This window comes from Marmota flaviventris, chromosome 5 (assembly GCF_047511675.1).
Source record: "Marmota flaviventris isolate mMarFla1 chromosome 5, mMarFla1.hap1, whole genome shotgun sequence".
In the NCBI taxonomy this organism is placed as follows: domain Eukaryota; kingdom Metazoa; phylum Chordata; class Mammalia; order Rodentia; family Sciuridae; genus Marmota; species Marmota flaviventris.
In genome coordinates, this window is record NC_092502.1 from 109,802,026 (window position 1) to 109,828,152 (window position 26,127).

The 26,127-nt window shown below is 39.9% G+C and overlaps 1 protein-coding gene across 2 annotated transcripts; it reads left to right on the forward strand.

Moving 5' to 3' along the window:
• Nucleotides 1-1,788: 1,788 nt before the first annotated feature.
• F2r (coagulation factor II thrombin receptor) lies at nucleotides 1,789-23,426 on the forward strand. Of its 2 annotated transcripts, none has more exons than XM_071612523.1 (2): nucleotides 1,789-2,146; nucleotides 19,773-23,426. In XM_071612523.1, the coding sequence occupies exons 1-2, from the start codon at nucleotides 1,996-1,998 to the stop codon at nucleotides 20,966-20,968; spliced, it is 1,347 nt and encodes a 448-aa protein (XP_071468624.1). In that variant the 5' UTR covers nucleotides 1,789-1,995; the 3' UTR covers nucleotides 20,969-23,426. The 2 variants fall into 2 exon arrangements, with proteins under 2 accessions (XP_071468624.1, XP_027783606.1); XM_027927805.2 differs by having other exon boundaries at nucleotides 1,789-2,083.
• The last annotated feature ends 2,701 nt before the right edge of the window (nucleotides 23,427-26,127 follow it).

Genomic DNA, 26,127 nt, shown 5'->3' on the forward strand with positions numbered 1-26,127 from the left:
GATTATAGACATCCATCCGGGATCTTGGAACACATTTTCCATAGATGAGGGTTGACTATTGGACTTTCTATTTTATATACTTGAAGTGTCAGAAATATCACATTTTATTACTTTGATACTTGACACTGTATTTCCTTGATTCTAAAATGCCCTCTTATGTCTAACTATGCTGAAATTGTAGTATTTCTTAAAATGAATGGTATGTCCCAGGTTAATTGGCAGTATTCTTTGCCTGCTTGTGATCATAAGTTAAAACAATGAATCTTAAAGTTAATAGTGAAAAAAAGCAACACAATAGTGGGTGCACAAATATACAATTTTGATGGCCCACACCTTTTTTTTTTTTTTTTTTTTTTTGGATATGTTTTCCTGAGTGCTTGAATCAGGGAAGATCTTAAATAGTATTAATTAACTGGGTAACTCCATAACTTATTGAGCAACTTCTGTGTACAACAAGGCACTGTGCTGTGAGGATGATGGAGGAATATAGGGGAGAAGATGGTCTCTGCTCCTATTTTCTCCTTTGGTTAAAGTGTCAGGGATCTAGTTGAGGAATGACACTATCTTCATGCAAAACTCCCTTTATAAAAAGCCTTAGGACCTTGACCAATGACTTTGAACTGCAGCCATCAGTGCCCTGGGGTGAGAGGCCCAGGGTTGCGGCTGAACTTTCCTAGAAACAGCCTCTTTGGGGTACCCACTTCCTGTTGCGGTCTAAAAGTCGCGCTCATCAGACTCTAAGCAAAATAAACTGAGTGCTCCTCCCTTCTGAGCCTCATAATCCAAGTCCCCTAAAGATCTCTTAGAGAGTTGCTGAGTGTCTCCTGCTCCAAGATGTGAATTATCCCAAGTCATAATAGCATTCAAGAAGGATTCTTAAAAAAAAAAAAAAAAAAAGTTTCCAGGGCGCTTCGCCCTGTGGACATCTCTCACCGTGGAGGTGCCAGAGCACCACCCGGTGCCCATGGCATCCCCGAAGGTGGGCATCCAGGGGGCAGTGGGAGAGCACCTGTCCAGAGAGGAAGGCAGAAATTGCAGTCTTACGGGAGGAAGGAAGGAGAAGCTGCGCTTGGGTATGAGTTGGTTAGATCGGACGGCCGCAGTAGGCAGCGTGTCTGTGAAAGAACAAGCATCGGACTATAAAATGTCTAATGCCGTGAAATAAAGAGAAAAGAAGTTTACATGTCACGAATTCTGTCCAAACATTTGGGGACACTCCTGTGACTACACTATAAACTTTTAAATCCATTATCCCTAAATTACAGAAACAGAAACAACTCCCGAGGTTTTAGCTAGATACCAAACTGCCCAAAGCGGCCACACCGCTTGGCACAAGGTTCCATGCCCTGAGAGAGGAAGGAAAGTTTTGGCCGGGACCGCGGAGGCCGCGATCCTTGGGGGCATCCTAGACACCACGGTCCCAGTCGGCGTGGTCGGGAGGTTTCTGACAGGCCAAGGGAGCAGCCTACGAGCTGCACGGGTCGCCCCAGGACCCCGCCATTCTGAGCCATTGACAGCCTCTCAGGGCAACGGCGCCCAGAGGAGACCGTGACTTTTGGTCTCCCCAGCCTGGCAGTGGCACGGCCCGGGCCCGCGAAAAAGCGCGCAGGGCTGTGGTGCACAGTGCTGGAAGGGTTGACGGGGGTGGCGGAGGTTCCCTGCAGCTGGAGTGGGCGACAGCTAGGAGGCTCACGATGCGCGCCTGGGGGCGCCACTCTGGAATAGCTCAGTTCGCGCCGCGCGCCGGGTCCCGCCCCCATCTCCGTCAGCGCCCGCCCTGCGCTCTCCCAGCTGCAGCCAGACACACCGCCCGCCGAGGACGCCCAAGTCTCTCTCTTCTTTTTGCCTCAGGAAGTCTTCTGCCCTCCGGCACCAACCCGCAGCTCCACTCGTCCAGAAGAAAAGCGAGAGGGCCGAGCGGAGCTGAGCCAAACCGCCCGCAGCGAGGCAACTTCCAGGAGCAGCACCGCGCGGAGCCGCGCCAGCCTCGGGACAATGGGGCCGCGGCGGCTGCTGCTGGTCGCCGCCGGCCTCAGTCTGTGCGGCCCCCTGCTGTCGGCCCGCATCCGAGGCCGCAAGCCAGGTGAGATCAGCAGGGAGAGTGGATCGGGCAGGAGATGGAGGGACGCTGATGCGGGCTACCTTGGTAAGAATTGCCCCTGTTCCTTCAGGGGTTGTCCCTGGCAGCACCCCTGCCTCAGTTTCCTTCAGAAACCAAACTGGCATTTAGGCTGAGATCCGGAGTCTCCCCTAGTGATATCTAGGTGGGACGTGCCACCCCAGCAAACCCCATTCTGGGCTCCGCCAATGCCCCTTTGGACTTGATTTTTGAGCAGTCTGCCGCGGGGTGTTGGATAGGAAAGAGGGGGCCGGTTCTCCTGGAGCATTGCATTTGCTGTCATTGTGAGGCCTGTTTCTCTCAAGACCACCCCCCAAAACAAAGGGTCTCGCGTCGCTCCACCAATAAACGTTTCAGTTTCTTTGTAAAGTGGAGAACCGCTCCCGCTGGAGTTTTGCTTTGTTGGAATTCTTTTTTCTTGCACCTTGTTCTAGGGTTGGCTGGGTAGGGAGCGCGAGGTTGGGGGTGGGTGGGTAGGGGGAGTCTTGTAAAGAAAGCCCTAGGCACTTTTAGCAGACAATCGAGACCAACAGTCCCCAGAAAGGCCTTGCCCCGGGGTATTCCGGAGGTTCCCTAGACTGGGGGTAACATTGTAGCCACTGGCTGGTGAGGGTGCTTGGAAGACTTTGTTACCAGTAATCCCTTCTTTCCGGGTTGAGGAAATCGACCCCTCCCAGAACCAAGCTGCCTCTGACACTATCAGAGGGATCAATTTTTCCTAACGGGAATTTATTTTCTACTGCAAGGAGGTTACTAGCTTAGAATATGTTCCCCACGAATATATTTTTAAAATTCTGTCTTCTTGAACAAATAAATACACTTGGTCCATTTATTTAGTTACATGTTTTCTATTCTCCCTCCCTTCAAACCAGGCAGTAGAGTTGTTTTCAGCCTACAAAGGAACTAATTAGAAAGTAAGAAAAATGTTTTTAATTTCTTAATAGCGATAGTACTTCAGCAACTTTGGACTTTTTTTTATGCAGAAGAAAATCTAGTGGATTTTCTTGTTATCGGGTGAAAGAAAGCGCACTCTGTATTCCTTCCACACATCAAGATTAAGAGGTGACAAAGACATAGCATGTTCTCTGCTCTCCCTCTTTGTTCAGGGTATTTGAGGGGATGCTTTGGGGACAACTTAAGAGCTCAAAGTTTAGCAGCAACTAGCCATTCTGCTTGTGGAAAATATGAACATTACCACCAATGTGGGTGAAGCATGGAGAACTCCTGAAAAATTGTGGTGATCTATGATTACACATAACATTGTGTGATTTGCTCAACTTTATTTTGGGACAAGCTCTTGACAGTATAAATTTTTGTTTGAGATTTGGGGCAAAGTACAGGGATACACAAGTGCCATATCCACAGTAACCACCCTTGTTCACAGTAGTCCCCCAGTGAGATTTTTGGTCCCTTTTAGGACATGAAGTTAAAAGCTGCCAGTTTCTGACCCAGTTTTTTTACATTTTCCTGGAAGGGATGGTAGCGTACTAAGAGACAGCACTGCTACAGATGGAAACTGACTAAACATTGGCTAATTTATCCACACTGGATTGTGGAACCATTTAGGGAGGGCGAAAAGAAAGCCAGATAGAAGGAAAAAAGGAGTATGTTTCAAGTCAATATCAAACCCTGGGCCAAGAGGAATTTCCTCTTAGCTTGTTTCACTTCACCCTCACAAAAAAAATTAAGATAGGGGCTTATCCCCTTTTGCTTATTCCCAGAGACAGTGCCTTGCCAAATGGGAAAGAGAGGTATTGGAATGGTCTTCCCATGCTGAGTTTAGGCAGTAAGTGGGACTTTGTCTTTAGAGAGTTTAAAGTCACTAATAAAATCAAACAAAAATAGGTCTGCTTCTTATATTATCACTGTGAACTGGCAGTTCTAAAAGTGTCTGTCATAAAATAGTGGTACAGGGACCTCTCCCACCAGCCAGCAATTCCTCCCTGGCCCTTGATAAGCCACAGCTGGGTTGCCAGCTTATTGCTCATGATCATCAGCTGTATGTGTTGAGAAGGACTGTAAAACCCTTCCAGGACTGGCCTTGCCCACCAATCTGAGCTTTTCTGCAGTGGTTTTTTTTTTTTTTTTTTTTTTTTTTTGGCATTCCCTTGTCACTTTGTGGGTATCTCATCTCATTGACCAACTAAAACTATAACTTCCACTTGTCCTCATGCAGTCTAGAATAAACATTCACTCAGCAGATACTTGTTGAGAAACTTGTAAGTTCATTAAACATTTTACATTCCATTGGCCAAGCAATCTAAGAGAGATAATGTGAGTTGATTAAAGAGGGCCAGTGTCCAAGAGTGAAAAGGTGCTGTTTATGAATTTTGTAAGTTTAAAGTGTTCAAGAACACTTAGTGGCAACCGTGGTAGGCATACTGAGTGGGTATTTTCATGTGCTGCTCTCCTACTCACGGGGTCAAGCCCAGGTCCTTTGCAGGTAGTAAGTATCTTTTCCCTGGCAAGATGGGTTCCCAGCCTCTGTTCAGCACCCCTATTATATATCCTCCACTTCACCAAGCTCTACCTTCTACTTCCTCCCCCAAGGAGCTATGCTTTCTCTGGCTTCTGTCCCCATTTCACTCTGTCTGGCCAGAACGCCCTCCTCATACCTCACATATTTGTCCTCAGTTAAAAACACGTGTCCTATATGAAGCATCTATCACAGCTGAAAGCTGCTTGGGTGTGTTACATAGATTACCTTACTTGTGGCACAATAACCTTTCAGGTAGATGTCATCCCCACTTTACAGGTAAGGCCACTGAGACCCAGAATAGTAAAGTCAAAAGTCTAGTCATAAGTCTAGCAGAGACTTGTGGAATTGGGACTTGATCACAGGCCATTCTTTCATGAGTACAAGCTTTCCCTACTTCTCCCTACAGAGAGGGAACCATCTTATCTCCCAGCCCCTCTTACAATACAGAAGTAACCCCATTGTGCTCCCAGTACCTCTAGAGGGTAGAGTCTGTGCCCCAATGACTTGGGAAGCCAGATCAAGCCCAGAGAAGAGAGGCATTTAGTAAACAATCATGCATGAACTGTGATATTCTGCCATTCACTTTTGCTAACCAATGGTAAGAAAAGCTATAAATAGACCCCTACTCTTGAAAATGCTAATCAATTGGCTGTTACTCAGAGGTGGTGATCCTGAGCCTTAACAGAAAGACCCAAAATTGGGCAGTGATTCTGCCCTAAGCAGACCAGAAAGTTCTATAAAGCATGAAGTGCTAAGTGATGTAGCTCAGTGGTATAGCACTTAGCCTATATGAAGCCATTTTTAGTACCACAGAAAGAAAAAAGAAATGGGGAAAAAAGCCCCTAACAGTAAGATTTCTTAGGAGCCAGCAAGGAATTTTCTACCCTAACATTTATTTACTTATTTATTTATTTACTTAGTGTGTGCACACACTTATGTGCGCTCTCTCTCCTCTTGTATTCCTTAGTGGCTTTGCGTTTATTTTTATAAGACATTGACATAGTATGTTGTCTCCTAATTTGCCCACTTTTACTTTGTATGGAGGAATTTTAGGGACCTGTTCTCAGCCCCCTTCCAAGGATTCTCTCATGATATCTCTGCTGGTTGCCTTTCCACTCCCTTCATCTTCAGCTTCAGCATATCTGAGCCTTCATGTCTCAACGGTCCAGTGTGCTGTGAACACTAACTTGCTCTTTCTCAGCAGCTCTGAACTTTCCCCTTTTCCAAACTGCTTACGGCCATTCTCCTTCCCTGGACCTTTTCTGCTCTTTCCCTCCCCCTCAATCATTTCACCTCTGTGCCTATCACCCTCACACACTGGAGCTCAACTGGGGCTTGAGCAGAAGGACCCCAAGACAATAGGGTAGCAGGACCCTACTAGAAACCCTGACCCTCTTTTCCTTAGGTACTCCTTTCCCCTCCCTCTCCACCCCTCCTTTTTCCTTCCTTCCTGACCTGTCTCTCACCTTCCTTTATTTTTTTTTTTAATTAGGGTAAATTCCTATAACATAAAATTAACCACTTTAAAGTATACAGTACAGCAACATTTAATACATTTTCCATGTTATATAGCTACCACCTCTGCCTTGTCCTAAAATATTGTTATTGCACCAAAAAGAAACTCCATGCTCATTAAGCAGTCCCCCTTTTCCCTACTCTCTGGAAATGACCAATGTGCTTTTTGTCTCCATGGATTTACCCTTTATCGATATATCATATAAATGGAATCATAAAATATGGCATTTTTTGCCTGGGGAACTCCCCTTTCACTAGGTTTCATGAGTACCTGGGCTCCCCCTTCCATTGCAGATGCTACCAATGACACATAATTGCCAGGAAAGTCATTAGGAACCATGTCCTTTGTTTTATTTTTTAGTATGATGCCAGTATTAGGAACTCTGTAGTATTAACATTCAAAATTTTCTGTTTCTCTCTTTTGTGGTTGCTTTAATTCTGCTTATTCCTCCCTTTTTCTTCTCCTTAGAGTTGTCAGTAAACAGTGTTTTCTATAGACTAAGATGTTTTTCTGGGTTTAAGCTTTCCCTTCCCCAAATACTCTCCCTCACATTGACCCTGTCATGACAGAACTCATTGAAGTCAAGGTCCTCATTTTCTATCCCAAGGCAATCAATGAAGTTTTGTCACTTAAAATGCCATTACAGGGCTGGGGTTGTGGCTCAGCGGTCCAGTGCTTGCCTAGTATAAGTGAGACCCTGGGTTCAATCCTCAGCACCACATGAAAATAAATAAATAAAATAAAGGTATTGTGTCCAACTATAACTAAAAGTTAAATATTTTTAAAAATGCCATTACAGGCCTTTATAATTATATTTGATTTCAGAAATAACTAACCATTTGAAATGATAGGAATAATCTGCAATTTGCACTTGAAAACCGATTAAATTTATATAACTTTAAGAAAGGATATTATATAACCTATTTATATATTTTGAGTCTGATAATTTGGAAGTCAGATATTTTAGTACTATAGAAGTGTTTATCTTGCCTTTTTTTTTTTTTTTTTTTTTTTTTTTGCTATTTAACAAAGAACTATAAGAAATGTACTTTACATTGTGAAGCAGTCAGGGTATGTGTACAATACATATGCTTAGATCACCATATGTATGTATGAGTATGAAACAAAAGTTTTACCAGACAGTTTTCACCTTTACTACATGATGTACATTCTGATATTTTCTACACTATTCTGTTTTTTAAAAGCATAACTGAAAGTATATGTGTGTAATGGTACACACATATAGTACCAGTTACTCAGGAGTCTGAGGCAGAAGGATTATTTATCCCGAGTTCAAGAATAAGCTGGGAAACATAGCGAAACCCCTGTCTAAAATTAAAAAAAAACAACAACAACAAAAAAAAAAAACGGCTGGAACTGTGGCTCAGTGGTAGAGCACTCGCTAGCATGCCTGAGGCACTGGGTTCGATCCTCAGCACCACATAAAAATAAAATAAAGGTATTATGTTCACCTACAACATAAAAATAAGTGTTTAAAAAAACATTCATTGCAACCTTATTAATTAATCAATTAATTTCATAGATACTACTATGTCTCTACCATAATTTAAAACATTTATTAAATGGGGGTTATAATGCAGCAAGTATGATGAATTGTTCCTTGGTAGCAGAATCAAAAGCCTCATTAGCTTCACAAGAAGAACTCTGCTTTCCCCAAAGTGCTGTTTGTGATTGTTCCTATCATATTCTAGGACCTAATGTATTTGAGCTCAAGTTTACAAACTGCAGAAGGACTTGGGTGGGTTAGAGGGTGGAGACTGATGGAGCCCTGGAAGAACAGGTGATCAGTAACACCCTTGAATGTGAATTAGTTTTCCTTTCAGCTTGCTGTCTTGTTGGAGAGTGGAGAACTCAGGAGCTGTAACTCTAGGTGGAGAACAGACCTGGAGGGATGGGGAAAACCAGGGAATGAGTGGTTTCTGGGAAGGCCTGCTAACATCCTAACCCCAGGTCAGGCTCCTGCCTCCAGCCACCAAAGGCAAGGACCCCACACACTTCCCTTATGTGTCTTTATGGGAACTTGTATAACATAGTGTGTCTGCTATGTCTTTGAATACAGCTACATTTATTTCCTGTACCCTTCCCACTCCCAGCTTCCTCCTAGGCTTGCTCGCCTGAGCTTCCAGAGGAACCCCTGCTCCTGGCCGTGGCTTGGGGGGGAGAGGCAGCTTCCTTTAGTGAGAGCCCCATCTTGGTCCTGAAGCCAGTGTTTACTGTATTCTACCTCTAGTTGTGCTTTTTTTGCAGCAGAGATTTTTGCTCACTCACTGTACTTGCTTCTGCCCCATCCAGAACAATACTTTAAAGATTTGTTTTTCTAAGTTCATGACCTTGAACATCTCCACACATTTGTTCTGTCTGTAAAGGCTGAATTGTTGGCATGTGGTTGGTATGGAGCCAAGGTCAGCAGGACTCTAGAATGCCCAGGCAACAACTATGGCCAGGAATCATACACATATCCACACCCGACCTGCTATAGCTAAAAGGATTGGCAGATTCATTTGTTTGGTGAAATGGTGAGAGGAAAAAAAAAGGTGCTATTTTAGATGTAGGTTATAAATCAAATGTTTTAAAGAGAGAGGATGGTTCTCTATGGTCAGAGGGTATGAGCTTTGGAGCTAGGCAAATCTAAGTTCAAATTCTGGCTCCTCTGCTTATTAGCAGTGTGACTTTGAGTTATTTTCTTAGCCCTTTTGTGCCTCCATATTGTCATTTTTTAAATGGGGGTTATCATGCTTATTTCATAATATTACATGATATAAGGTCAGTGAAGCATATTGTCCTAGTAGATATTCAACAACTGTTAGTGGGTTTTTTTTCATACACCAATTTCTCTATATTCCAAAAAAGGCTTTGAAGAGTTGGTATCAATTGAATTCTCCAAATGTAAAATTATGCTCATGAAAACATTTTCGCTTCAGAATTAAGTCAAAAGAAACTTTTCCCCTTCAGAACTAAGATAAAAGAAAAACAAAACCAAAAATCCTTACCCTTAATTTTTAGTGATAGATAAATAGCCTAAAATATTTGCTTTGATTTTTTTAAAATTTAATGTGAAAGTTATCAAACTTACTTCAAAATGAGCAATGTAATTAACCTCCCATTACCATTATCCAGCTACAACATAATTTACATATGCCCAGTCTTGTTTTACCTATTCCCTCCTTTACTTTTCCTCCTCCCTCAACCAGAGAATTTTAATTTTTTTGTATAAATTTTTAAAATTAATTTTTATATATGACAGTGGAATGCATTACAATTCATACATATGGAGCACAATTTTTCATATCTCTCGTTGTATACAAAGTATATTTACACCAATTCTTGCCTTCATACATGTACTTTGGATAATGATGTCCATCACATTCCACCATCATTTCTAACCCTCTACCCCCTCTCTTTCCCCCCAATCCCTCTGCCCAATCTAGAGTTCGTCTATTCCTCCCATGCTCCCCCTCCCTACCCCACTATGAATCAGCCTCCTTATATCAGAGAAAACATTCAGCATTTGGTTTTTCAGGATTGGCTAACTTCACTTAGCACTATCTGCTCCAACTCCATCCATTTACCTGCAAATGCCATGATTTTATTCTCTTTTATTGCTGAGTAATATTCCATGGTGTATAAATGCCACATTTTTAAAAATTTATTCATCTACTGAAAGGCATCTAGGTTGGTTCCACAGTTTAGCTATTGTGAATTGTGAATGTGCTTCTATAAACATTGATGTGGCTGTTCCCTGTAGTATGCTGTTTTTAAGTCCTTTGGGTATAGACTGAGGAGAGGGATAGTTTGGTCAAATGGTGATTCCATTCCCAGTTTTTCAAGGACTCTCCATACTGCTTTCCATATTGGCTGCACCGATTTGCAGTCCACCAGCAATATTTGAGTGTACCTTTTTCCCCACATCCTTGTCAACACTTATTGTTGTTTCTCCTCATAATAGCCATTCTGACAGGAGTCAGATGAAATCTTAGTTTTGATTTGCATTTCTCTAATTGCTAGATATGTTGAACATTTTTTCATATATTTGTTGATTGATTGTATATCATCTTCTAAAAGTTATCCAGTTCCTTGGCCCATTTATTGACTGGGTTATTTGGGTTTTGTTTTTTTTTTTTTTTTTGGTGTTAAGTCTTTTGAGTTCTTTGTATACCCTTGAGATTAGTGCTTTTTCTGATGTGCATGTGGTAAAAATTTGCTACCATTTTGTAGGCTCTTTCTTTACCTCATTGTTCCTGTTTCTGAGAAGAAGCTTTTCAATTTGAATCCATCCCATTTATTGATTCTTAGTTTTAATTCTTGCACTATAGGACTCTTATTAAAGAAGTTGGGGCCTAATCCAAGATGATGAAGATTAGACACAGGGTCTCTGGTTTAGTTCTATTAGACACAGAGTCTCTGGTTTAGTTCTTAAGTCTTTGATCCACTTTGAGTTGAGTTTTGTGCATAGTGAAAGATAGGGGTTTAATTTCATTTTGTTGCATATGGATTTCCAGTTTTCCCAGCACCATTTGTTGAAGAGACCCTCTTTTCTCTAATGCATGTTTTTGGCACCTTTGTCTAATATAAGATAATTGTAATTTTGTGGGTTAGTCTCTGTGTCCTCTATTCTGTACCATTGTTCTACCAATCTGTTTTGGTACCTATACCATGCTGTTTTTATTACTATTGCTCTGTAGTATAGTTTAAGGTCTGGTATAGTGATGCCACCTGCTTCACTCTTCCTGCTAAGGATTGCTTTAGCTATTCTGGGTCTTTTATTTTCCCAGATGAATTTCATGATTGCTTTTTCTATTTCTAAGATGAATGTCATTGGGATTTTGATTGGGATTGCTTTTGGTAATATGGTCATTTTGATAATATTAATTCTGCCTATCCAAGAGCAAGGTAGATCTTCCCATCTTCTAAGGTCTTCTTTGATTTTTTTTTTCTTTAGAGTTCCATAGTTTTCATTGTATAGATCTTTCACCTCTTTTGTTAAGTTGATCTCCAAGTATTTTATCTTTTTTGAGGCTATTGTAAATGAGGTAGTTTTCCTTTTTTCCCTTTCAGAGGATTTGTCACTGATATACAGAAGTGCCTTTGATTTATGGGTGTTGATTTTATATTCTGCTACTTTGCTGAGTTTATTTACTTGTTCCAGAAGTTTTCTGGTGGAACATTTTGGGTCTTCTAGGTATAGAATCATATCGTCAGCAAATAGTGCTAGTTTAAGTTCTTCTTTTCCTATGTGTATTCCTTTAATTTCTTTCGTCTAATTGCTCTGGCCAGTGTCTCAAGAACTATGTTAAATAGAAGTGGTGAAAGAGGATATCCCTGTCTTGTTTCAGTTTTTAGAGGGAATGTCTTTAATTTTTCTCAATTTAGAATGATGTTGGCCTGGGGCTTAGCATAGATAGCCTTTATGATGTTGAGATATGTTCCTGTTATCCCTAATTTTTCTAGAGTTTTGAACATGAAAGGGTGTTGTATTTGTCAAATGCTTTTTCTGCATCTATTGAGATGATCATATGATTCCCCACCCAGAGAATTTTAAAGTAAATCTCAGACATCATATCATTTTGCCTTAAATACATCAGTACATATCTCTAGAGATTAGATTAGAACTCTTTTTTTTTTTGCATAAATGCAGTACCATTAGAACACCTTAATATCACCTAATATTCAGTATATGTCCAAATTTTCCTGATGTCTCATAAATGCCTGTCAACAGTTTGTTAGTTCAAATCAGCATCAAAGCTGGGAATAGGGGCGCATGCCTGTAATCCCAGCAACTCAGGAGGCTGATCACGAGTTCAAAGCCAGTCTCAGCAAAAGCAAGGTGTTAAGCAAGTCACTGAGACCCTGTCTCGAAATAAAATACAGAATAGGGTTAGGGATGTGGTTTAGTAGCTGAGTGCCCCTGAGTTCATTCTCCATATCAAAAAAAAAAAAAAAAAATCAGAACCAAAGAAGGTCCATTTTTGCATTTTATCCTTATGTCTCAAAAATTTCTTTCTTTTTTTTTTTTTTTAGAGAGAGAGAGAGAGAAATTTTTAATATTTATTTTTTAGCTTTTGGCAGACACAACATCTTTGTTTTGTATGTGGTGCTGAGGATCGAACCCGGGCCGCACTCATGCCAGGCGAGCGTGCTACTGCTTGAGCCACATCCCCAGCCCCCTCAAAAATTTCTTAGTCTGTAACTGTCTCCTATTCCCCAACTCCTTTTTGGGGGGCTGTACTGGGGATCAAACCCAGGGTTTAGCACATCCCTACCCCTTTTTTAATTGTTGTTTATTTATCAAATAAACTGGGCCATCTGTCTCAGCTCTTGCATACCAGATCTGGTGACTGCAAATTGAATTTATGGATCTTAACATATATAGTATTTCAATTCACTTCCACCATTATTATTTGGGTGATCAAATGGTCAGTTCTTTGGCCCATGGGATCCCCTTTGGTTTGACTTCACAGTCTTTCTAACCTAACCCTAATATTCTTTGAAGGCTTATCTTGTGTATTTCCCACTCCAGATCTGAAACCAGCCATTTCTTTAAGGAGCCCTAGTTCTTACCACTGGAGAGTGGTATTTGTTTGATTAGAGGGAGTGGAACATTCCAGCGATGCTGCTGTTTTCCACTTGATGGAGTTTGTATGTTTTTATTATGTTTCCAGCATCCTCCTCTTCATTTCTTTTTAGACTGTGTTGTTTCACGTTGAAAAGTGCAGATCACAACTGACCTGCTCTTTGTGGGAATGTGGTCAGAGTCCTAGGACTTCTGCTTGGTTAATTCCCCAAAAGCATAAGCTCTGTGGGACAGAACTCTGAGTCACAGCCAGGGCCAGCTGTTGTGGGCATGGTATCAATCCCAGGGTCAAATGGGACATTGAAAGAGCACCTAGTCACCACTCTGCTTCCAGGCCAGATTTCATCAAAGCCAGAACAGGCATTGTCTGACTCACAAATTTGAAGTCTTCAGAGTTGGGTTCATGTTTAGGTGAGTAATTTGCTGTCTTCAATAATAAAACCACTATATAGTGGGGTATGATGGCACACCTATAATCCTATCAATCCCAAGGCTTGAGGCAAAATGATCACAAATTAAAGGCCACCCTCAGCAATGTAGTGAGACACTGTCTCAAAATAAAATTTAATAAAAGTGGAGCTAGGATGTAGCTCAGTGGTGGAGGGCTCCTGGGTTTATGCTCCATTGCCACTAAAACAACAACAAAAGCACTCTAGAAGCATTTAGAGAACCTGTATTCGTGAAGCTTAGTGAGAAGTATGAGAAATGATTTCAAGACTGTGTCGCCTTTTTTTTTTTTTTTTTTTTGTGGTGAAACCATAGCTTAACAAAAAGCACAGATGAATTACAAGTGCTTTCAGCTCACTGACATTCACTTTCTTCTTGACTGCTGAGCTGTACAAGAGCAGTAAGGAAAGGAGATATGCAAACTTGAATTTCAGCCTGGGAAACTTGAGCTAGTTGGAAGTACCTAGTCACCTTACTTGGTTTGGAATTTTTTGTTGTTGTTGCTGTTGTATATGTATATTTTTTGGAGGGGGAGATTTTGGCCCTCTTTAATTTCACAAAAATATAACATATCAAACCTATAGTACAAAAGGTAGCACCTTAACCAATGATATTTAGTCAAGGGATTATGCATTCCTCCTGGGTTCTAGCTTATCCACATTGGGTGTTTCCCTGGGTATAATGTTCCTGTCATAAACACTGCATTGCCCAACAAATACATATTACTAAACACAGAATGAAGCCAAATAACAATTTTATTTCCAGACTCAGTGTTAGTATCTAAGAAACTTAGGAGTATTCAGTAGTTTTCAAATCATTTCACTCATCAAGGTATCAGCTTGATTCACGTGTGTGTACACACAGATGTGCATGCTCATGTGCAGTTTTTTCCTCTCTGAATCACAAAAATCCTGTCTGGTCAGGCTTACAAAACTGCAGTGGCAAGTCACATTCTCTTAAGGTTCCTCTGGTCATTGTTTTCACAGATACATGTCTTTGTGGTATTAAAGTACCAGAACCCATTCATTTTTTTCTTTCCGCTCCCACACATTCATCACGACCTTGAGGGTAGCTTCACATTCCATAGTGGCTATCAAATGTTAGGGTCAAGGTGAATACAGAGGAAATTAGTTGTATCACAGAGGAAAACAAGTGATGCATCTAGAAAAGGTGTAAATTTGAAATTTTGATTCATAGCTTAGAACCCTAAGGTATATACTTTTTATTTGATATATTTTTTTAGTTGTAGATGGACACAACTAAAACCATATTCCACATCTCAGGGTGGTACTAAGAATCCAACCCAGTGCCTCACATGTACTAGGCAAGCACTCTACCACTGAGCTATATATCTCCAGCTCCCTAAGGTATACATTTTACAAACCTGTCCATTCCCTAATCATGTGGAAAAAGTAAATATTGCTAAATAGGGAGCAAGGGAATTCTAGACTCTGTTGGAGGGGCAGGTACTGGGGATTGAACCCAGGGGCACTTAACTACTGATCACATTGCCAGTCCTTTTCATTTTGTTATTTCGAGACAGGGTCTTGCTAAGTTTCTGAGGCTTGTCTCAAACTGGCAATCCTCTTGCCTCAGCCTCCCAAATCGCTGGGATTATAACTGTGCACCACCATGCCCAGCCAGACTTTCTTTTAACTTAAAATAGTTGAGTAAATAAACAGTCGCGTCTAAAAGCCTACTACATGGAAGTGGGAGAAAGATAATAATAGTTTCTTATGTTGCTTAATTTTTGTAGTTTTCGAAGTAAGATCATGTTCTATTTCACATGGGTTGATCCAGCTGCCAGATGTGTAGCCCAGATAGGTGTGTTGGAATCCCATTTTAATGATTCTGAGCTGAGTTCAGAGAGCTTAAGTGGCTCCTAGCAGAGCCAGTATTAGAATGCAAATATTAATAGGAATAATTCTTATCCTTGAGGAGCAATCTAGAGGCATATATACTGAAATGTGTCACTGGAAACATTTGACCTTTCCCTGTTGTTACAGAACAAGGGCCCACCAAGAAGCCAAAGCAGCCACAGAGGTCCTCTTCTACCATTTCTTGTACTCTCACTGGAAAGATTTCAGACGTGTTACTCTGAGTAGGCATGTATTTATTAGAAGGGATAGGAAAAGCGGGGAGAGAAACACTCTTAAGGAAGAGAATGGGTCCTCTCAGAGAGGTAGGGCATGACTTTCCTGCCCTCCTGTTTTATTGGGGGTCTCAGGGAAGTTTCCAGAGAGTCCTGCCCCAAGACTACCTCTTGACTTCTGACAACAGGATTGGGTCAGACTTCAAAGGCCCCTTTGTGCATGGTATTGCCCCGTGGAAGGAAGATTTTACTATTGTAATGACATGCTAAAGATCCAGGGCAACTCTGGGTCACTTTGGCCTACATTGGCCCATTCTAGTTGAAACTTGTTCTTATAGATTTATGTGATTAGGGGGAATTATCCTGTCACCCTGAGATGTGGAATATGATCTATGTAAAGGACACAGCAGTCCCATCTCCCCACCCCTCTGCTTCAGGGTAATCTGTATTCTTTTTGTCAGCAGGGAGGAGCCTTTCAGGTAATAGATTATTCTTGAGAAACATAACATATCCCATTGACATAAGCCAGGCAGGGCTGCAAGTAAATTGTTTTTGGAGACAGAGCATGTGGAGGCCAGTACAGTAGGTCCAGTTCATAGAATGATCCCCTTAATCATATGTTCCACATTACTCACATCTATTACCTGTCACCCATGACCAGTTTCCTGCCAGGCTCTCAGGGGACCACAAAGGACCTTGCTAAGGTAGTTTGACCTCAGCTTCTCACTGCCATGTTACTATCTCTGAGTTGATACTACTCTAGCTTTGCCCTTCATTTTGCTAATTGATGTTGACATATTTTATTTTGTTTTCAACTTCCATTTGTTAGTTAATTTTTGGTATTTCCTATTTTTTAATTTGTTTCAGTCAAAAGTTTACATCACTGAATATAGTTGTGATACCTTTAAAATTCTTACTTGGGGTTTCCGTTGATTATTCTTTTTACTTGAGAATGGATCATCTTTTATTGATTCTTTTCCATTTTCCTTTTTTATTAACAAAAATTATATATATTTATTGTATATAACATGATGTTTTGAAATATGTATACATTGTGGAATGGCTGAATCGAGTTAATTACCATATGCATTACATGACATACTTAACGATTTTTTTTGTGGTGAGAACAATTATAATCTACTCTTAAAACTTTCACATGTACAATACGTTGTTGTTAACTATAGACATCACGTTGTACAAAAGTTCTTCTAGAACTTCCTATCTCACTGAAATTTTATACCTTTGACCATTTCTCCCCAGCCACTCCCTAAACACCACCTCATCTCTCAGTTCCTGGTAACCACCATTCTCCTCTCATTGAATTTAATCCTTTTAGATTCTACATATAAGGGAAAGCATGTAATTATTTGTCTTTCTGTGTTTGGCTTATTTTACTTAACATAGTGTTCTCCCAGGTTCATCCATGTTGTTCCAAATAACACACTTTCCTTCCTTGTAAAGGATTATCAGTATGCTTTTATGTACATACACCATATTTTCTTTATCCATTCACCTGTCAGTTGACATTTAGCTGGATTACATATATTGACTACAGTGAATAGTGCTGCACATGGATGTGCAGATATCTCCTGGACATACTGATTTCATATCCTTTGGTTATATGCTCAGTAATAAGATTGCTGAATCATATTGTAGTTCTATTTTTAAGTTTTTTGGGAACCTCCATACTGTTTTCCATGATGATTGGACTAATTTACATTTCTAACAGTAGAGTATACGAATTCTCTTTTCTCCACATTCTTGCCAACATTTGTTATCTTTCATTTTTTTTTTTCATGATGACCATTATAACAGATATTAGAATGGGGGAATATCTCATTGTGGTTTTAATTTTCACTTCCCTGATGATTAGTGATGTTAAGCAGTTTTTCATAAGCTTTATGTCATCATTAAAGAAATGTTTATTCAATTCTTTTTTCCATTTTTTAATGGGATTTTTGTTTGCTTGCTATTCAGTGGTTTTAGTTCTCTTTTGGATATTAATATTTTGCCAGATATAATTCACATATGTTTTTCATCCATTCTGTAAGTTGTCTCTTCATTGTTGATTGTTTTCTTTGTTGTGCAGAAGCTTTTTAGTTTAAAGACATCTTATTTGACTATTTCTGCTTTTGTTGTTGTGGTCTTGGACCGTATCTATAAAAGCATTACCTAGAATAATATCATGGAGCTTTCTATGTTTTCTTCCAGTACTTTTATAGCTTCAGGGCTTAGGTTGAAATCTATTTTGAGTTTGTTTTTGTATATGGTATGAGATAAGGGATTCAGAGTTTATCATTTTTATCTAAAAGATGGTTAGATCTGGTAGAACCTCCCAGTTCTTCTTATCATGATTTTGGATTGTATTCTGGACAATGTTGTGCTATGAAGACTCTGGATTTTGTTATAATCCTTCAAAGAGAATTAGTGCTTTTGCCTTAGTGGTCAGTTAATTTGACTAGATCCAGACTGCAAACTCTCTTGAGCAGACACTCAAATATCACTTCAGTTCTTTTCTGTTTATTAAGGTTAACTTGCATGTACCCTACACATGCAAATTTCAATAGTCAGCTAAAGTAGAAGACTAGAATTTAGGATTTCCCCTCTTTAGCTTTCTCCTTTCTGGGATTCTCTTTTAATGTTACAGTGTCTATAGAACTTCTTCTGATCAACCACCTATGTATTGGGAATTTCCATGGTCTCCTCCTCAGTTTCAATTAATTTGCTAGAATGCCTCACAGAACACACAGAAATGTTTTAATTATGTTTTCCCATATGTTACAAAGGATATTACAAGGATACTGATGAATAGCCAGATGGAAGAGATGCATAGGACCAGTCTTGTGGGAAGGGGCATGGAGCTCCTACATCCTCTCCCTCCAATCATGGCTTAATCCTTCCCTGTGACCAGCCCCCATCCTGAAGCTATCTAGGAGCCATTAACCACCAGTCAGCTCATTAGCATACAAAAGACATTCTTATCACTTTAGAGATTCCAAGAATTTTAATAACTGTGTACTAGGAGGAAATGGGAGGATGACCAAACATGTATTTCACAATATCACAAACACTGACTTTGGCCATTTCTCAAGCTAAAAGTCACTAAAAATAAGAACCTGGTGCCACCCTTTCCTCCAAGATTTATCCATTCTTTCCTCCACCCTCTCTTTCTACCATCCTGTGAACCATAAAGCTCTCAGACCATTGATGGGGGTGTTGGGGAGAGTGCAGAGTTTATCATTTTTATCTAAGGGTTGGTTGGATATGGGGGACCTTACAGAGCCATACAGGAAACAATATTTGTTGCATTATGCCTTTCTGTGTAAAGTTTTGTTTGCAGAAAGGGTACTCAAGCTTGGAAAACAAAAACAAAATTTAAAAAGTCTCTATACTTGGACAGCTTCCAACCAAGTTTTAAATCCTGTAACATCATTCTCAGAGACCTACATGTCCAGCCTCTGTTGTGAGCACCCTCAGCAATAGAGCCCTTCCTCTTTTTCCTCTGTGGTTTCTCTCTTCCCACCTTAGCTTCCCAAGGTCCATCAAAGGATCTTTGTCCAAGTCTCCTCAGTGACAGGATTTTAGCAAAGCTTCTTGGAAGGAAAAGCTTATCTAATTTCCTCTGCTAAGTGTTGCTTTTCTCTGATTGACATTTCAGATGGATGTTTGTGTGTGTGTGGAAGAGAGAGATAAAAGGAAGAAATGCACAGCTCAGCCTTTATTTTGACTTCTGGTTGCTATTGTAGTAACTCTGGTTGGCCTGGCATGTGCCTTGAGGCATGTAGCATTCTAGAGAAAAGCCAAGGTACTTGCCTGGTGTGAATGGCTGAAAACATACTGCTGTACTGACCTCCTCAAGAAGGAGGCAGGATGATGACTAAGGTGATAGATATCTCATGGTTTTATGAGGAGATAACCTGAAGGACTATGGTTAGGACCCAGATATACATGAGAGGTTTGGGCATCCTACTATGTAAGCAAACTAAATATAGAAGAGGATAACTACAGTCACATGGATAATAGTCTTAGAATTGGGAGTCCTGGGTCAATGTGTTGCATGCTCTATAGTGTTTAAGAATTCTCCTTCACTTTCCATGTGGATTTTTCAATTAGCAGTTGATTTTACAGGATGGCACAAACTAACTGGTGAAAATGTGTACGTGAAAGCATATGGAGGGAAGAATATTCATAGAAGCTGATTGTGTGATTTATGTATGTAGACAGAAGGTAGTACAGGAGATAATACTGTTAGATTCCTTCATGTCAGGGACTCAGCCTTTCTGAAAGTATATCGTCCACCTGAGTTCCATTGGGGCACAGAGTTTTAAAAGTGTTAGCTTCTATCAAAACAGAACATGACACAATATTTTGAGTTACCTTATTCTCTAATATAAAACCTATTATTTATCTGGGCATGAACTGATCTTTACCACCCCCTCTGCTAGGAAGAAAACAACAAACAAAAGCAAAATGTATTCTTTACATGCCTTTTTAGTTCATTCATTTTTTCAAATTTTTATTTTTCAGAGTCACAAGCAACAAATGCTACTGTGAATCCCCGGTCATTTTTTCTCAGGAATTCCAATGATAGATTTGAAATCTTCCCATTGGGAGAGGATGAAGAGAAAAATGAAAGTGCATTAACGGAAGACAGATTCGTCTCCCTCAATAAAAGCAGTCCTCTTCAAAAACCACCCCCTGTGTTCATCTCGAAAGATGCCTCAGGATACCTGACCAGCCCCTGGCTGACTCTCTTTATCCCTTCTGTTTACACCTGCGTGTTCATCATCAGCCTTCCCCTGAACATCATGGCTATCGCTGTGTTCATCCTGAAGATGAAGATCAAGAAGCCAGCTGTGGTGTATATGTTACACCTGGCCACAGCAGATGTGCTGTTTGTGTCCGTGCTGCCCTTTAAGATCAGCTATTACTTTTCGGGCAGCGACTGGAAATTCGGGTCTGAAATGTGTCGCTTTGCCACTGCAGCGTTTTACTGTAACATGTACGCCTCCATCATGCTCATGACGGTCATAAGCATTGACCGGTTCCTGGCTGTGGTGTATCCCATCCAGTCCCTCTCCTGGCGCACTCTGGGAAGGGCTTCCTTCACTTGTCTGGCCATCTGGGCTATGGCCATCGCAGGGGTGGTGCCTCTCCTCCTCAAGGAGCAGACCACCCAGGTCCCGGGACTCAACATCACCACCTGTCACGATGTGCTCAATGAAACCCTGCTCGAAGGCTTTTACGCCTATTACTTCTCAGCCTTCTCGGCTGTCTTCTTTTTTGTGCCGTTGATCATTTCTACAGTCTGCTATGTGTCGATCATCCGATGTCTTAGCTCTTCAGCTGTGGCCAACCGGAGCAAGAAGTCTCGGGCTTTGTTCTTGTCTGCTGCTGTCTTCTGCATCTTCATTCTCTGCTTTGGACCCACAAATGTCCTCCTGATTATGCATTACTTATTCCTCTCTCATAACCCCGCCACAGAGGCTGCCTATTTTGCTTATCTCCTCTGTGTCTGTGTCAGCAGCGTGAGCTGTTGCATTGATCCCTTGATCTACTACTATGCTTCCTCTGAGTGCCAGAGGCACCTCTATGGTATCTTATGCTGTAAAGAAAGTTCTGACCCCAACAGTTACAACAGCAGTGGTCAATTGATGGCAAGTAAAATGGATACGTGCTCTAGTCACCTGAATAATAGCATATACAAAAAGCTGTTAACTTAGGAAAAGGAACTGCTGGAAATCGGTGTGAAATGTGTTGCTTTGCCACTACAACATTTTACAGTAATAGATGTATGCCTCCATCATGCTCATGACAATTATAAACATTGACTTAAAAAGAGAAGGTTAAAAAGTAGATAACCTGGGGATTCTGTTAGTCCCTTGAAAAACTACTTCACCGTCTAAAACAACCAATGTATGATTTGCATGTCTGCTTCCTAAGAGAGCCATCAAGCATATATGTTGTTTAATTGTCAGAAAAGGTAACAGGAAGAGAAAACAGTGTTACTTCAAGGGAGTATTGCCTGCCAGTGCTACAATTACTGAATGTCACTTTTTGATATATCTAGGTGACTTATATGTGTACATATATGCACAAATACATATTATTTGCAGTGCAGTATGAAATAGGCACTTGGAAACTCACATTTTCTTCCCAGCAATTATGGAAATAATCTCTGACTTAATATGCAAAACATCTAGGTTGGTATACTTTAGCCCTGGACATCTAAAGATATCCATCAATGGTAAGGAATTCCATAGTTTGGACTTCACAACTTTTGCAAATAAGTGCATTTTGAAATTGTTGGGAAACAATATGTGAGTCATGGAAGGATAAAGTTTGGTATTATCTCTGTGTAGAAAAGTTTACTATTTTTCATTTCATATGTATCAAAGTTTGAATTCTTGTCGAAAATTATCAAAAAAGATGAAAAGCCCATTTTGATATGGGTAGCATTTTTGATGTTTTATACACAGGCTATGTGAACCAAAATGAGCATAAATCCCACTAGTGAGTAAACTGCCTTTTATGCAGTCCACCCTGAGAGCTGCACATGTCCACCCCATGGAGGACACCAAGCAGCAGAAAATGGCAGAGCTGCACATTGGCCAGAAACCTCCAGATAAGCCTCCCAGAGAGCAGAAACTGGAGACCACCACACTCCATTTTCCTGGGGCACTCCCAAGGGTTAGCTGTGAACTGATCGCATCTATAGGAAATCCGCAAAGCAGGATGGACATCCTGGGAGGTAGTAACTATGAAAGGTTTTTCTGCCCCTCTTAGGAACAGAGAAGGAAGGCATGCTCATGTCAAGTAGATGTCCTGCAAGGTTGGCTCTCATACAGAAGCACCTAGGCACTTTGATAGGTACCAGGCCTACAGAATATATAAGACTAAGATCTTGCTCAGAAAAGCAATGCAGAAGGCACATAGCTAGATTGTGATATGCATGTAATAAATATGTCCTATATAAAGAAGTGTTGTTAATCAGATGTCAACAAGCATTTCACACAAGCAAACCTATCATCTAAAGATCTTTGAACATTTGGGTTTCTACTTCCTGTGATTACAATTTAAGATGAAAACACAGGAAGTGTATGTTTCTTAAGTAAGTCACTCTACATTAATTTGATACTATTTATTTATAAATATTTTGTTTAGTAAGATCTTAAGTCAACTTTCTCTCTCTCTCTCTCTCTCTCTCTCTCTCTCTCTCTCTCTCTCTCTTTGTCACACACAAACACACACACACACACACACACACACACACACACATTTTTTGTTCTTGTTTTCTAATGGAAATGGGGATTGAACCCAGAGCCTTGTGCTTGCTAGGCAAGTACTCTGCCACTGACCTACATCCCCAGCCCTTTATTTAAATTTTATTTTGAGACTAGGTCTCACTAACTTGCCCAGGCTGGCCTCAAATTTTTGGTACTCCTGCCTCAGCCTCCTGAGTAGCTGGGTATTTATAGGCATGTGCTATCACACCAGGCTTCAAATAAACTTTTCCTTTAAGAATAATTTATGTTCATCTAGTTAGGAAGAAAATGGAATTGACATTGAAATCTAGGAAAATTTTTCTATATTTTCCATTCACTTTCCTTAAGAATTAAGGGACTGTTTAAAAAAGCATTTTTAAAAAATCCATCATAATTGAGAACATAGAAAGTCTTTTGTGGGTTAGACAAAGTAATTTGAAAATTAGGTTAAAATATATCTTATTTTTCCTGATTTAAAAAAAAAATGATATTTTAAACAAAAAAAAAAAAAGTGGAAAAATGGAAAAGTTTGGACTTCACAACTATTTAAATGAGCAAAGTAGGGACTGGGGTATAGCTCAGTTGGTAGAGTGCTTGACTTGCATGCACAAAGGCCCTGGGTTCAATTCCCCGCACCACAAAAAATAAATAAATAAATAAATAAAAAACATAATAAAAGAGTAAAATATTTCCAAATATCATAGAATAATTTACAGAAGAGTAATATAACTGTATTTTAAGTATAAGTTAGTACTTATTTTGTTAACTAGTTACTATATTCACTTTTTAAAGTAGTAGATTATCTTGTTTATTCAGCCTATACATATTAAAATGCCTCTGACTTAATATGATTATCATTATTGTATTATATTATTTCAGTTTTTATGTTCACTCTCTTTTTTAAAAAAACATTATGTAACCTGTATTAATAAACATGAAAATTTTTGCTTGATAGCTGTTTGGAATAGTTTATTATGTCTTTTGGGTCCTGGCCAGATGGCACACTTGAAAGGTTTAACTGAGGAGTGTTTAGTGAAGAGGTGATTTGCAGAGGAATGGGCAGGGTTAAGGAAACCTACAGGGGTTGGTGAAGTCCCCAGAGACTAGTAGTTAGGGAAAGCTGTTACCTCCCCAAGCCCCCGGAGATAGAGGCAGGAATACACTGACCCCTTCTCTGTGACCCTCTGATCTCTTCCTGGTGCTTCCCATTGCTCCTCTCCTATTAACCTCACAGTGTGAAATTTAGGGAACCAGGGGGACATAATCCATAAAGATCAGCTTCTTTGGACATGGAGAATGGAGTTAGTAAATCAAGTTGAGATTTAAAAATTTTAAAAAATATAAAGATACAGCATGATTTCTACCAAAGACACTGGGCAATAAGCTTTCTATTTGTTTTATTCTTTTTTAGGAAATTTCAAGGTTAGATCATTAAAATATACTCAGATTCCTGGCTTATAAGCATTAAGGTTAATGTCTACTGTCATTTCCTAGTGAGAAACAAACATCAGAGCAGGGAGGACACTGGTAGGGGGACTGTGCTGCCCCTTTGCCCTGAGTGACAATCCTGGGCTGTTGAATGCTGCCTGGGTCCCTCAACCTCTGAGAGTTGAAAAATCAATAAAAAGTTTCTAGTGAAGTATTTTTGGATTCATACTCAATGAAAAAATTTATTTCAAAGCCAGGCATGGTGGTGCACGCCTGTAATCCCAGAGGCTCAGGAGGCTGAGGCAGGAGGATTATGAGTTCAAACCCAGCCTCAGCAATTTAGCAAGGCACTAAGCAACACATGGAGACCCTGTCTCTAAATAAAATATAAAATAGGGTGGGGATGTGGCTCATGGTTGAGTGAGTTCAATCCCCAATAAAAAAAAAAAGGGAAAAAAATTATTTCAACTAAGTTATGGTAACATGACCTTTTAAAGTTTCTGAGTCCATAGAAATATTAAATGAAGTCAGATGGTCTCAGCTCATGACCACCAGAAATAGGATCCTCTCTCTCACCAGAAAGTGACCTTTATACTCTTCTGTTATTTTTTTCCCCAAGATACAGTTGAGTTCAGAAAACACACTTGAATTTTATTAACACAAAAGTGTTTTTTTTCCACCAAGTCAAAAATAGTATTTTTGAGGAAATGGAATACTTGGCTGTTGAATATACAGTTGGAAAATTTTAGATTATATTTCCAGATTTAAGAAATTAAGAAAACAGCATGTTCTTGGTTTTCAGAAGCAAGTGGAAAATGTTAGGCAGTGTTTATGAACCAGCTTTTTAAGTGTCTGAGTGCATGGAGAAACAATCAACCATAGGATAAATAAGGCCAATTGTGTTCGATGAAGGAGGTGTGGTTAAGTGAACTGCAATTTCAGGAAAGAGAAATGCCCTAATGCAGTAATCTCAGAGTCAGGAGATCCATGAGATCAAAACTATCTTAACACACTAAGACCTTATTCATCTCTTTTGGTGTGATGTTTTCACAGAAGTACAGATGAGTTTTCCAGAGATTACATGATGTGATAATGCAACAAGTTAAACACAGTGTTATGGTTTAGTTATTAGGTATTCCCCAAAAACTCATGAGTGAGACAATGCAAGGAGGTTGAGGTAAAATGATTGGGTTATGACAGCCTCAATAGGGATTAACTGAGTGGCGACTATAGGCAGGTAGGTGTGGCTGAAGGAGGCGGGTTATTGGGGGACATGGTAAGATTTGTCTCTTTGCTTCCTGGTGCCATGCTCCCAGCTGCTCCACCATACTCTCCCGTCATGATGTCCTGACTCACCTCGGGCTCCAGAGAATAGAGTCAGCTGTCAGATAAAGACCTCTGAAACTGTGTATCCCAAAATAAACTTTTCCTCCTCTAAAATTGTTCTTGTCAGGTCTTTTGATCATGGCAACAAAAAAAAAAGCTGACTGAAGCATGCAGAAATAGATATTAAAATCTGTCTTCTATTAAGTCAGTCCTTAAAGACATTGCAAAAATATAAACAATGTGAATCTTCTCATTAAATTATTGTTTGGAAAAAAAAAAGTATGTTTAAGTTATAATATTTAGCTGGGCCTGGTGGCACATACCTATATAATCTCAGTGGCTCAGGAGGCTAAGGCAGGAGGATCACAAGTTCAAAGCCAGCCTCAGCAACTTATCAAGACTCTCTTAAAATAAAAAAATAAAAAATAAAAAATTTTTAAAAAGGGGCTGAGAATGTGGCTTAGTGGTTAGGTGCTCCTGGGTTCAATCCCTGGTTCCAAAAATAAGAAATAAAATAAAATACAATATTTATGTTCACATGTAATGGCTTTATTATTATTTTTAACTGAATGTCTTTAAAAGTTCTTTATTTTAATGTTTAACATAGAAAATATCATTAGATAAGTTCTGAGGTGTTCAGGTAAACTGGATCTCCATGAAAAGAAAAAAAAGTCCTGATTTGTAGGATTTGTCACTTTCAGTGGTATAAATACTCGTTACATTGCCAGTTTCAAGCTTCCAACAGTCTAATACTTGACCTAAAATTTTCCTGAATAATGAATTCTTATGAGTGGGTACAAGCTGATACCAGCACACCATTGAATATAACCCACATAAACAAAGTTCTTTGTGGTCCTCAATAA